Source organism: Nyctibius grandis, chromosome Z, assembly GCF_013368605.1.
Source record: "Nyctibius grandis isolate bNycGra1 chromosome Z, bNycGra1.pri, whole genome shotgun sequence".
NCBI classification, from domain to species: domain Eukaryota; kingdom Metazoa; phylum Chordata; class Aves; order Nyctibiiformes; family Nyctibiidae; genus Nyctibius; species Nyctibius grandis.
The window spans coordinates 8,089,188-8,101,754 of NC_090695.1; the positions used below are offsets into that span (position 1 = coordinate 8,089,188).

The 12,567-nt window shown below is 44.6% G+C and overlaps 1 protein-coding gene across 1 annotated transcript in view; it reads left to right on the top strand.

The window, feature by feature from the left end:
- The window catches only part of DNAI1 (dynein axonemal intermediate chain 1), a 147,491-nt gene that overhangs the window by 78,814 nt on the left and 56,110 nt on the right, over positions 1-12,567 (top strand). Inside the window, exon 14 of the mRNA XM_068422106.1 lies at positions 8,969-9,058. Coding sequence (XP_068278207.1) covers positions 8,969-9,058 — 90 coding nt within the window. The remainder of the gene's footprint in view (positions 1-8,968; positions 9,059-12,567) is intronic.

The window sequence follows — 12,567 nt, forward strand, 5'->3', positions numbered from 1 at the left end:
CCTGACTCAAGTTCACTATCAGTTTATATAGAAACTAATAAGTAGTTACATCACAAACTTCTCATGAACTCCTGTTAAAATTCCACTAACTATTTCAATTCCTTGTTCTTCATTTGTGAAGAGTCCACAAAAGTCCATTCTTCTCCATTGGTCAGCTGATCTTTATCTTCTGGTTCCACTTCGGCTTCGGTCAACACCCCATTCTTGATGTTCTTGCTGTGATCAGCATCCCGTCTTGATCCGGCTTGACCAGGGTCTGGTTTCCACTGCTAACATCTCCTAAATATTAATCTAAAATAGTTAAAGTCTGTTTAGAACCTTATTTCTACTAATTCTTATTTCTAAGTATTCTATATTCTTTTAAGGTCAAAAAGGTTAACCATACATACTTTTTACTAGAATCATCAGATATTAGTACTTCTAGGCCTACTTCTGCTTAGCTACTCATTAAGCTTGACTGATGATTTGTTCAGTCATAGGTCAGGATTATACAAAGGAGCTTTGAGAACAATATTCATGGATTGTGAAAAGCCACTTGTGTTTATTCAGATGATAGACTTATATTAATTATTCTATTCTTAATTCTATTTCATCTCTATTGACTCTTGTTTGCTTAATTCATGAGAAATTCTACAACAATTATGTGAAAATTTCTACAACAGGAGTCCAGAAGAATATTCACACTAGAGCACAGGAGAGATCAGCCTGGCTCCAGAAGTTGTGACCTATGGAGCAACTTATCGTAGATCAGCACTGCAGCATGAGCCCTCAGCATGATGCTGAGACAGACTGAAAAACAGAATAGCAGCAAAATGCAGAAAGTATCTTCTATGCAGACCAAAGGTGCCCACTGTTGGACTAACACTTCCAGGTTTGGATGGGTACTCCTGGTTGGAATTTGGTCTGTCTGTCTCTGCAAGCGTCCACACTGTGCTCATCTATCAGCTGGTGACCTGAGCTATTGTGTGATGGATGCAGCCAAACTGCATCAATGAGGGCTTGTGTCCTCGCTAAATCACAGCACATGTTCAGCTCTTCTACCTTGAGAGAGCCCCAGGGCTCTACTGGTGCTGTGCTTTGGCTCAGGCTTGTGCATAAAGACATTGGGGAAATGTGGTTTTGACAGTGGGTTCGTGTCTGTGCTTTGCTGCGAGGGCAGGCACAGCTGGAGTGAGCTGAGGGCTGATTCCCTCGCTCTGTTTTCGTGCTCATTCAAGGAGCAGATGTTTGCCAGTGGGAAGCCTTGAGTAAAAGTCTTCAGCCAGTGTGAGTGTAAGGAAGAGTGTCCAAATCTCCCTGCTTAGCCCTGTGTGCCCAAGGTATGGGGAAGACAGGGTGGCTGGGAGAGCCCAGAGGGGCTGAGAAGCACTTGTGTTCCCGTGATGCACAGCTGGGCTTCCGCAAGAGACTGTAGCTCTGTTCAGCTACAGAGCCAGCCGGGTGAAGTCCCTGAGCTGCTGGGCTGGGCAGAATGCAAGCTGTCTGAGAGGGGCCTGTACGGCTGCATCTAGAGCTTGGCAGCAAATTACAAAGAAACCCTTGAAGCACAGAAAGAAGGACGTGTCTAAAGCTGAGTGTTAGAGAAAAGCACAAAGGCAAATTAATACAGAGAAAGTGAAGGTGCAAAATGAGTTGTAATTATCCTGGGTCATAAAAGGGAAGGGGAAGATATTTGGGAAGTATATTAGAAGCTAAAGGAATGAAGAATATAGGCTCATTACTAAAGCAAGCTTTCAGCTAATACTGAGTGGTATGGAAAAGGATGAAATATTTGATGCTGTATTGTTTAATCTTACAATAAGTAGCTGAGACTGGCTGCTTAGTATGATTAATGTAACAAGAGGATGAAAGCACAGGTCAGAATAAGGAAAGAGCATTTTAAAGATTATTTAGATGAAACAGGTTCTTGCTCATCAGCAAGATCAGCTTAAACATACCCTAGAGTACTTAAAGAACTAGCCAGAGCAATTTCAGACCATTAACAAGCATTTTAGGGACTTTTTGGGCTACATCCATCCTGTATTTTAAGCAGAGGCTGGTGTTTATGTGCAAGCCCGTTTACAGCATCCGAGCTGATTGAGTACCTTGACTCAGAGGCAGGGTTGGGGTGTGCTCTGGGTCGTGGACGAAGGGAAGCATCACTCTGCTTTTGCCTATGGACCCACACACATTCACATACCTGTGACGTGGGCAGACTGGAATATGACACATATAAAGTCTGCTGTCATCAATCCCAAAACACTTTTCAGTGATGCTGTACAGCCGATGTCTGGCAAAAGAGGTTTCTGCAGGTGCTTCCTCAAAGGGACTGTCCTTGCATGTAGGAGGGACTGTGGTGTGGACAGGGTACCAGAGCCCAGAAATCAGTGTCTGAACGATTCACCCAGGCTAGAGGCATCCTAAGCCAGCCACAGGGACTCGCAAAGTGTGGATGATAGCACAGCAGTGCATCAGGCTGCACTCTGGCCTGTAGGACAAGCATGGCCATGGAAAGGAGAAAAAGTCTCAAAGGGCCAGAAGTAGTGAAAAAAATATCTGGAGGAACGTGGCAGGATTGGACCCAGGGAATTACTGACCAGCCAGACCAATTCCGGTGACTGGAAAAACACTGGAACAAATGACAAAACGGTTTGTAAATGTCTAGATAATAAGATGATTCAAAGTAGACAACATGGATTTGTCCAGAACAAATTGTCAAGCCAGTATAATTTCTTTTCTTGCTTTTGTTTCAGAGAAATGGGCCTCATGAAGAAGGGGGAGGCAGTCAAGGTTATCACCTCCATCCATCTTGACTTGACTAAAGCTTTTGATCCAGGCTCACACAGTGACATCCTTATAACCAAAGTAGAGAAATGTGAATTAGGTACAATCGCCATAAAGAGGCTGCTGAGGTGGTTCAGGCAGTGTGCTCAAAGAGCAGTTATACAGAGCTTCCTGTCAGACTGTGAAGATGCTTCAAGTGAGACCCTCCAGCTGTCAGTCCTCGTCTTCTTTTGATAAATACTTTCACTAACATCTCTGATTACAGAATAGGGAAGCCCCCTTGGGAGGACAAGGCACTTTGCAGGACATTATTATGTTCAAAATGATTTTGATAAATTGGAAGAATGGCCCAAAATCAATGTGATGAAATTCAATAAAGAGAAAAGCAAATACTATGTTTAGAAAGGGGAAATTAAACGCACAGATATGAAACAGGGGATGACTTGTTAGGCAGCAAGGTGCCAGAAGGGGAAGGTGTAGCAGATCACCGCCAATGGTCAGCAATGCAATACTGTTGCACGAAGACATGTGTCATTCTGATTTATTAGCAGGAATATAAGGTAGAGGAGGTTGTAACTCCTGTCTGCTAGTGCCTAGAGCTGGCCCTGTACCATGTGTTTGCAGCTGCAGAGAAGGGCTGAAGGGGAAGAACAGGAATGGTGAAGGCTTGGAGAGCAGGGTCTGGAAGCAACAGTTGAAGCAATTGATTTTATTGGGTTGGGGAAAAAGACAGAAGCAGTGACACAGAAACCTTTTCTTACCCATTTAAAGACTGTTATAAAAAGGGAAATAAACCATTGTTCTGTCCACTGGGGAGATGGTAAGAAGTAATTGGCTTCACTTGAGGTAAAGGAAATTTCCTGTATAAGGCCAATTAAGCACTGACTTATCTACAGGGAGGTTGTTGAGTGCCTGTTGTTGGAGGCTTGTGAGAACAGCCTATGTGAATTGTCACCAATGGTAGGGGTGTGTCTGATCCTGCCTCAGAGCAGAATAGATATCCTTTTCAGGTCCTTTTCAGGTCCTTCCAAACCCTTCATTGCCATGATGGCTTTGCGTAGGACTGTATTGATTGTCAGGTTGGCACTGGAAGAAATTTGTTCCCAGGTCATATTGGCAGGGACTTTCCTCAGCAGCCCAAGGAGCTGTTTGCTTGCTAGAGTCATCTGAGCATCTTGCTTGGCTAGTTCATGTAAGGGTGACCCGGGGATTTGATAATGTCTTTGTCTTTCCTATTCTTTACCTGTGGCAGACTTTATACAGTTTTTAGGCATCGAATGACAAAAATACTCTGATTTCACTTAGGGCAGATATCAGCAGGGCTCTGGTATTCCAATGCTGGCAAAGGGTTCCTTGAAGGATAATTAGTAGAAAGGGAAGGAATTGCTCATCAGTCAATGTGCACTGCATGTGGCACCCCATAGCTGAGCTTTGGCAAGCCGAGGGCCAGCCAGAGGGATTTGTGTTTGCAGTAGCAGGTGCCACCTTACAAGAAATGTAGGCAGATCCTGCCTGTGGCTGCCTGCAAAGCGCTCAAGCCAGCCTCATGGCGGGGATGATTTTGACCAATTGTACTTTGTCAGTGCAAGTGACTAACAGCCTCCGTGCCATGAAAACTGATCAAGCATTATTTCTTTTGTAGGACAGACATCAGAAACATGGGAATTTTCAAATCAGATTGGATAAATGGTCTTATCTCCTGCTGGACAGGAGCCATTACCAGCTGCCATACACAAAGATGATAGTATTCCCTTGCTAAGAATGAATGGATTATTGCCCTGCTAACCTGCCGTACATAGCAGTGAACATGCAGGTTTTAATCTTCATTGTTCTATGAACAAATAGGAGTTTGAATAGTCTCAACTTCTTTATAAATAGACAGGCTTTAAGAAATAAAATTTATGAAGTGGTAGCCTCTTCTAACACTAGTGAGTTTCACTCACTAATTTTGCACTGCAAAAATAGTCAGGTTAAAGATCACACTGAAAAAATAGCAGCAGATCCTTGATTTTATTACAGATCCCATTACAATCAGGCTCAGCAAAGGACTTGCTGCTCTGTGTTTACTTGTCTCCTTTCTGCTGTTTACATACACTTTCCTTGCTCATGTGCTTCTTTAGTCTTACCGTATCATAACTGAACTTTTGCTGTAAATTGTCTCATGCAGCCAAAAACCTGGGTTGATTATCACAAGCTTCAGGAAAGAATTAACTTCTTGTCACTACACACACAATTGCCTGGTTCTCTTGTCAAATGTCCCACCCCGCACAGCACAGATACTGCTAATGACAGGAGGTTGTGCCACATTCACAGGCCTCTGGGAGCAGAGAAAAGGCCAGTTCTGAGCAGATGCCCGATTTGATTGCAGTGTCATGAAGGCTAATTACTCTAGTAAGCGTTCATGGGATTCAGAGATCAGGAGAAAAAAGATCACAAACGCTATTAAGGTATCAGAGGTGTTGAAGGAAAATTGAAATGCCAATTTCTGTTTTCTGAAATTTAGGCTAACGTCACTGAGAGCTGCTGACAGTCATCTGAGGGCAGATCCTGATGCCCTCGAGGGACTGTGTTCAAGCTGTCTACAATATGTACCTAACTCAAGTACTGTTGACTGCTTTGAACGTAGGAGCAAGAGTACACCAAGCAAATCAGCCTACTTGCTTTTTGGGGCTGTTGATTCCACCTGTCTGTGTAACGGATGAAGAGGAGCAGTTGTGACACATAACTGAATAATGATAGTAGAAAACTTGACTAGATCTCCATCAGGGAGAGGGTATTTGGAGTGGGCAAACCCTGGGGAAAAGCTTTTCACTTGGGGAATGCTGAAAGGAATTGACTTGGGAAAAAAAAAACATGAGCTCATGATAGCACTTACGTTGTCAGTCACCTCCAGATGAGGTTCCTGCAACACATTATGTTAGTGTAGACATGAGGACTCAGGAGTTGTGTCTGCACAGGGTGATCGGGGTGGACTCCAGCCACTGAGCCTTCATCCTTGTATTTTCCATGGGTGTCACCTGACTCTAGCTCAGGTTTCAAATGTCTACTGTACTTGGCAAGAGCAGAGGTGGGAACTCAGCTGCAGCTGCCCCTACAGAGCTTGAGCAGAGCTCACTGAGCACCTGGACATACACGCTGATAGGGGGCAAGCTGGGACTCTCCTTTCAGAGAGGGTCTGGACCATCCTAGCATGTGCATTGTGTAAGCAACCTGGATGGTGGCTTTAGACTTCTGGATGGCTCAGACCCACGCTGACTGCAGTACAGGTATGTGTAACCTGAATTTGTCTTCCACGTGCACCTCAGGGCATTGCTGGGTTTAGGCTGCAGGTTTCAAATACTGGAGACCCCCTTTTCTTGTGGTGTAGTCCTATCCCGGTAGAGGGTATCTGAGCCACTTGTGCTAACTGCTCACAGGTTTAAATGGCACCGTGTTTTCGTAGGAGATACTGTCTTGAGAAATAGCTGCCCCTAGCTCAAGCAAAGACAGTTTGCCTTAGAGGTGGGCTGGACAGTGTGACTGTTTTTCCCAAATAACTCTGAAAGTAGACTGAAGAGGACAGACTAGGGAAGTGATCATCCTCCTGTACTCGGCACTGGTGAGGGCGCATCTCGAATGCTGTGTGCAGTTTTGGGCCCCTCACTACAAGAAAGACACGGTGACCATCAGAAACTTCTTTACTTTGAGGGTGACAGAGCATGGGAACAGGCTGCCCAGGGAGGCTGTGGAGTCTCCTTCTCTGGAGATATTCAAAACCCGCCTGGACACAACCCTGTGCAACCTGCTCTAGGGGAACCTGCTTTGGCAGGGTGTTGGACTAGATCTCCAGAGGTCCCTTCCAACTCCAACCAGTTTGTGATTCTGTGATTCTGTGATGGAGGTGCTGGACCGAGTCCAAAGAAAGGCAACAATGCTGGTGAAGGATCTAGAGCACAAGTCTTATGAGGAGCAGCTGAGGGAACTGGGGTTGTTTAGTCTGCAGAAAAAGAGGCTGAGGGGAGACCTTATTGCTCTCTAAAACTTCCTGAAAGGAGATTGTAGCGAGGTGGGGGTCGGTCTCTTCTCCCAGGTAACAAACGATAGGACAAGAGGAAGCAGCCTCAAGTTGCACCAGGAGAGGTTTAGATTGGATATCAGGAAAAATTTCTTCACTGAAAGGGTTGTCAAGCATTGGAACAGGCTGCCCAGGGAAGTGGTGGAGTCACCATCCCTGGAGGGATTTAAAAGACATGTAGATGTGATGCTTAGGGCCATGGTTTAGTGGTAGACTTGGCAGTGCTAGGTCAATGGTTGACCTAGATGATCTTAAAGGTCCTTTCCAACCAAAACAATTCTATAGTTCTATGATTCTAACATGAGTTAGAGGAGAGCTGTGTTGGACACACAAGTAAAAAACATCTTATTGTCAGATAATTTTAGAGTGGCATTTCAAAAAGCTCTGATTTGAAACATGACCATTTTTCTATGCCCAGTATGAGACATGTTGGGCATGTGTTTATAACCAGTTCCCCTGAACTCTGCATTTCTCACTGTGAATTAAAACTCCTCACTGCACCAACCTCATCATCTGAAGCAGCTGCTGGTGACCATCATTGTCAGCAGTAGATCATGATCCCAGGGAGATGTTCCTGGAATAGATATACCCAGCATATTTTGTGCACAATGACCAGCCTTGGAAATCGCTGTTCTCCATATGTGCCATTGAACCTGTCTTTTTATCATTAGCCGTTTTATTCTGGGCCATATTGGATTACGCCACTCCTTTAATGCCAGATAGCAGAAGTTGTTCCCCTTATGATTTCTCCTGTGCATGGATGTTCAAAGTTGTATGCCACTCAAGATTCTTCATTTGCACCTTATGGATGTGAAACTGGCATTTTGATGTATTCTCAGATGGATTCCTTTTACATTTTATTTTTCCTTCCTCAGAATAGTGTGTTCTAGGTAGGAAATCTTTTCACTAGAGGATTAATTACTCTTTGCTGAGTCTTTCGCTGAATTTTCATGCTCCACAGAACTTCACAGTATAAACAATTTTACAAAACAGAATTAACACTGTTTTTCCCAAGGAAGGATCATCAGAATACCCAGTCTTTGTAATTAAAGTAGTGTGAATACTGCTTGCTTTCTGGAATAGGTACCAGATAAATAGCTGGTCATGGATAGAGTATTTGGTAAGCTTCTAGGATAATCATGCCCATTTATCACCTTTATGGGATGATATTTAGGGAAATGTATCTGCTGCACTGCTTGGACAGGAACGGATACACCTTTGAAAACCTCAGCAGAACCTACTGAAGGGCTTGTCCTTATCCTGAACTGACAGATGCCCACAGGAGTGTGTGCTGACAGGCCCAATGACAAGTCATCCTTTTCTCTTCAGTCTGATTGAATTCCCAGATCTGAAAATCGAGCGTTCTTAATGCTTTTGGTCTAGCTGAAATGTCTCTTCTAAACTGTAAGCCATTTATCTGAGTTCTAATCTCTCCTGCTGAGCTGTCACAGTCAAAAGGCAAATCTTCTTACCAGGCAGACAGATGCTCTGAAGGTGTAGGGATGATTTCAGTTTTAATGGAGACATTTTCATCTCCCTGAAACAGAAGTGCCCCAAGGACCCATGTCACACGTTGCTTGCAAGGGCTCATCTGCACCCCATGTAGAGACAGAAAGCTAATTTGAGGTTATCTGGCTGAAGGGTAGCTATATGGCACTTCACCTGGAGTAATTAGGCAAATGGGAAGGGGTTAGGGTGTGCAGGGTCAGTGATGTACTCAGGTGTCTTGGGGACCTTCCTGTGGCACCACTGGTGGTATCTGGAGATGTCTTAAGGATCTCTGGGATGGTGGTGTGCCGTAATGCAGAACGCTGCATATCTCAGACACCTCACAAGGCCCATCCTTGCTGGCAATGCTCCTGTCACTGCTGGGGGAGATGGCTGTGGGTAGGTGCAGAGTCCCCAGCTATGGGGCTTTGCCCCCTCTCTGGAACATCCCTGCAGGAAAGTGAGTGACAGAAGTGGTGCGAGCACTTCTGAAATTGCCTGTGGAGGTAAGGGTGTTCATACATGCTGTGTACCAGCAGGCCTCTGGGGTGGAAACCTGCTGCTCTTTAGGAATGATTTCAGAAGACCCTGCTGATGGCATGGGACTCTGTCCTGCTAATGCTGAGTGCTCTGTGCTGACTGGGACTCTCTTCTTGTTTTAAGGTGAAGTGGCAGAAGGATGACATCGAGAACAATGTGAACTTCTTCTCCATCTCCTCGGATGGGCGAATTGTTTCATGGACTTTAGTTAAGGTAAACAGTAGGTGCCAATATCTTTTCCCAGCCAAATTACAACCAATCGCCTCCAAAGTTCAATGATGCATTAGTTTTATTTTTATGCATAATGAGCCAGGTTTGAAAAGAAGTGGCACCGAAAGATTGCAGGTGCAGTCACAGCTCGGTCTGGGGCTCCGTGTTACACTCTGAAATGAGCAGAACCAGCCTACTCCTTGCTCAGGATCTAACTTTCATTCTACCTGCAGCTTTAGCACCCCGTAGGCCTGAGTATGATAGATCATTTTCCTGCTTTGGAGCTGCAGGAATTAAAGACTGGTCCTTGCTCTAAAACTTTCCTTGTCCTGGGAGTGTCACTCAGAGACAGAGCAGAATAATGTGTTTTCTTCCCCAGCTTCAAGACTCTCGCCCCCAAAACACTCCCCTACAGATTGCAATTCAGAATGGGAGAGGGAAGGTGCAAATTTCTCCCTTTGTGGCCAAAGTAGCACAGAGTAAGCTTGCATTTGCTGTGGGATGGCAACATGCAATCAGACAGACAAAGGGTTGCCCCTGCCATGACGTTTCCAGCTCACACCCAAGACAACCTCTGTTAACTTGTTTGCATGCCCTGCCTTTGATCACTTTTTCTTTTGGAGTATGTACGTTGATAGAAACTTAGCCTTAATGTCCCTAAATGACCCTTAGATTTATGTCTCTGAATCTCAAAATGTGCTACTTCTATTGGCTATTTGATTTTACATTTTGAAAATTTCAAAATCTTTTACTTTAAAACTAATTGAATTGCCCTAAATATGAGTTCGAAACAGATGTTCCATTATTCCCCAGCAGGCAAAGAAATTTCTTTATGTCCTTGAGTGCTCATTTTTTTTAACCTGTTATACCAAACTATTCAAGGCTTCTGTGTTCTGAAAATTTTAGGCCTTGCTGCCATGGGCACAGATTCACATCTAACATTATATGCATATCTTAGTCTCCTGTTCACTTAAGGAGTGGAAGCCTCTTCTAATGAACACAGTAGGCACATGCAGATTGCATTGATTATTAAGTTCTTTTTTATAAACTCCTCCAGCTTCATACATGCAGCTTTAGATACAAAAATCCCTCCTGCAAGTGTGTCCCAAGTCCTTCTCCCAAAAGAGCTCTCAGCTCCCTAGACAGGGACAGGATAACATTGTCCCAGCACTCAGCTCCTGTTTTATCCCCTGTATAGAGATGCCCAAAAGATTTATGTTGAAGTGGGTGCCTACAGCTAAACACATCCAGTTGAGGTGACTTGAAAGGTTACACCTACTAGTTGAGCCCCAGTAACTGAGTGTGCTCAGCCTGCTCCACTTAGGAGGCAAGAAACACTGGGTCTCTTACTTCAAAGAAATCACAGAATCATAGAATCATAGAATGGTTTAGTTTGGAAGGGACCTTAAAGATCATCTAGTTCCAACCCCCCTGCCACAACTGGGACAACCTAAGAGTCTGCAGATGGACTCTGATGGCAGCTCACCTGGTGGAGGGTCTTTTGCAACATTTCTGTGATTCATCTGTGCTTAACTGTGTTCCCACGTCATAAGCTGGTTTTTTTCTGTCCTTTGAGCTTGTAGATATACCTACTTAAGCATCCTTGGTGTGACTTCTAAGACCTGCATCCGCTTAGCATAATGTCATTTCTACTTATTCCTTGCACTTCTGTTATATACTTGGCCACACCCATGTGAAAAGCACTGTTTTAAGATTTTCTAAGGTGAAGTTACCTCTGAAATTGCCAGAGCTGGTATGTACTTAGCAGGCAGGAGTGGAAAACAGTGAAGCTTTATGTGCTGTCTGGTTTCTTTTTTTGGACAGAGATTCAACAGTGAAAGCAAGAAACAGAATGAAAAGGGCATTTAGTAACAATTTGTGGTTTTGTACCCAGCAAGAAGAAATGGACAATCTGCTTGAATTCCAGTTTTACAAAAGAGCTATCCCTGGGTTTTATTTAGAATAAAATTGAAGAGACTCCAGAGGTCTTCTATTCTGCAAATCCATACTGCAAATAGGGAATAAATGAAAGAAAGCGTTAATCTTTTTGACAAGACTATCCAGAAGTAAAGCTTCTTCAAACACTGACAGCTGTTTGACACTTCCAAAGCTGAGAGCAGAAAGTGAATAAATTCGTTCTTACTTCCAGATGGATGTTTGTCAAGCCACACTCAAAATTTGGATAGAAGAGTTGTCGAATGTTAGCTAGGGTCTGCCCTGACCATAGTGGTTGTCTCTGTTAGAAATGGGCACAATCACTTTGGACAAACTTCACGAGACAGCATGTGAGCTGTGTGTGCATAGACTACCGTCTTGTCTTGGTTGTGGGTCATCATGAAGGTGTAAAAAGGCGAGGAACGATGCATGACTTCTGCAGCTGTCTGACTCTACTCTCCCACCTTGGGTGCACATGTTGCCTATCAAAAAGGAGAGCTGTCAGAGCCACATCAAGGAATCAGTTGGGATGCAGCCTGACACTGCTTCTCAGGCTGATCCTCAGCAATCCCAGGTTTGATTAGTAACTATAGTTCACCCTTTCTACATGACCTAGAGCTAAATTACTGAACAGCTCTGGGCCTCCTTCGTCGCTTGAGGCTAGTAACAACCAAAGGGAACCAGGCAGCTGCAAGGCCTAATTCACTAATGCTTACAAAGTGCTTTACAATTGTTAGGCAGAAGCAACATATTATTGTTCAGTATTCCTGGAAGGCCAGACTGTTGACAGTCTGTTTACCCAGAGAAATACATGAATGGCTCTGGCGACAAACAGCCCCAGGAACAGATGTATTTTCCAGACTGCAAAGCTGGGTACAAAATAAAAGCAGCACAACAGGGAAGTCAGCACAAGTAAGATTCTTTGTGAAGGTGAGAGGCCACAGAAGCTGTCCATAGAGGCCTTGGCCAGGTGGAGGTGCTGGGAGGCATCTTCAGAGAAAGGCTGCAGAAAGGTGTGTGCTTAGAGAGAAGGTCTCATGCGGTTTGCCTTTCTACTAGAATAGAGAGTAAGTGTGCTAGCACATCTCCGGGCCTGCCCAGATCATGTGTCTGACCTCTGTTAGACACACTAGGTATATCAGCATGATCAGCTGCGGGCAGCTCCAAAGCTGCTCTTCAGACCAGACTCATATGGCCACCAGCCATGGCTTGGAAACAGCAGACACTGTCTGGAGAGCAGGCAGACATGGGAGCCTGAGCAGAGGCAAATGCCTGCTCAGCATGTCCTTAGTCCTTGCAGCCCGTCAGCACTCGTGTTTGGATGGGCAGCAAGTGGCACATGGAATATGCACTGTTCCTGCATGCTCAGGACACTGCTCTTTCCAATTCTTGCACACATGCACCAGCACATATGGCCTCTTTCTTAGCATCACTCCTGCCTTAACCCACTGAATCCGACTTGATGTAACCCACGTACTGCAAGAAGAGTCACTAACGGAAGGTAGGACTCTGCAGGCTGCAGAAGTCTGTCCTGCTTCTTGCTGCTCTCTCAGAGAACAGTTACTGCCATCAATAGG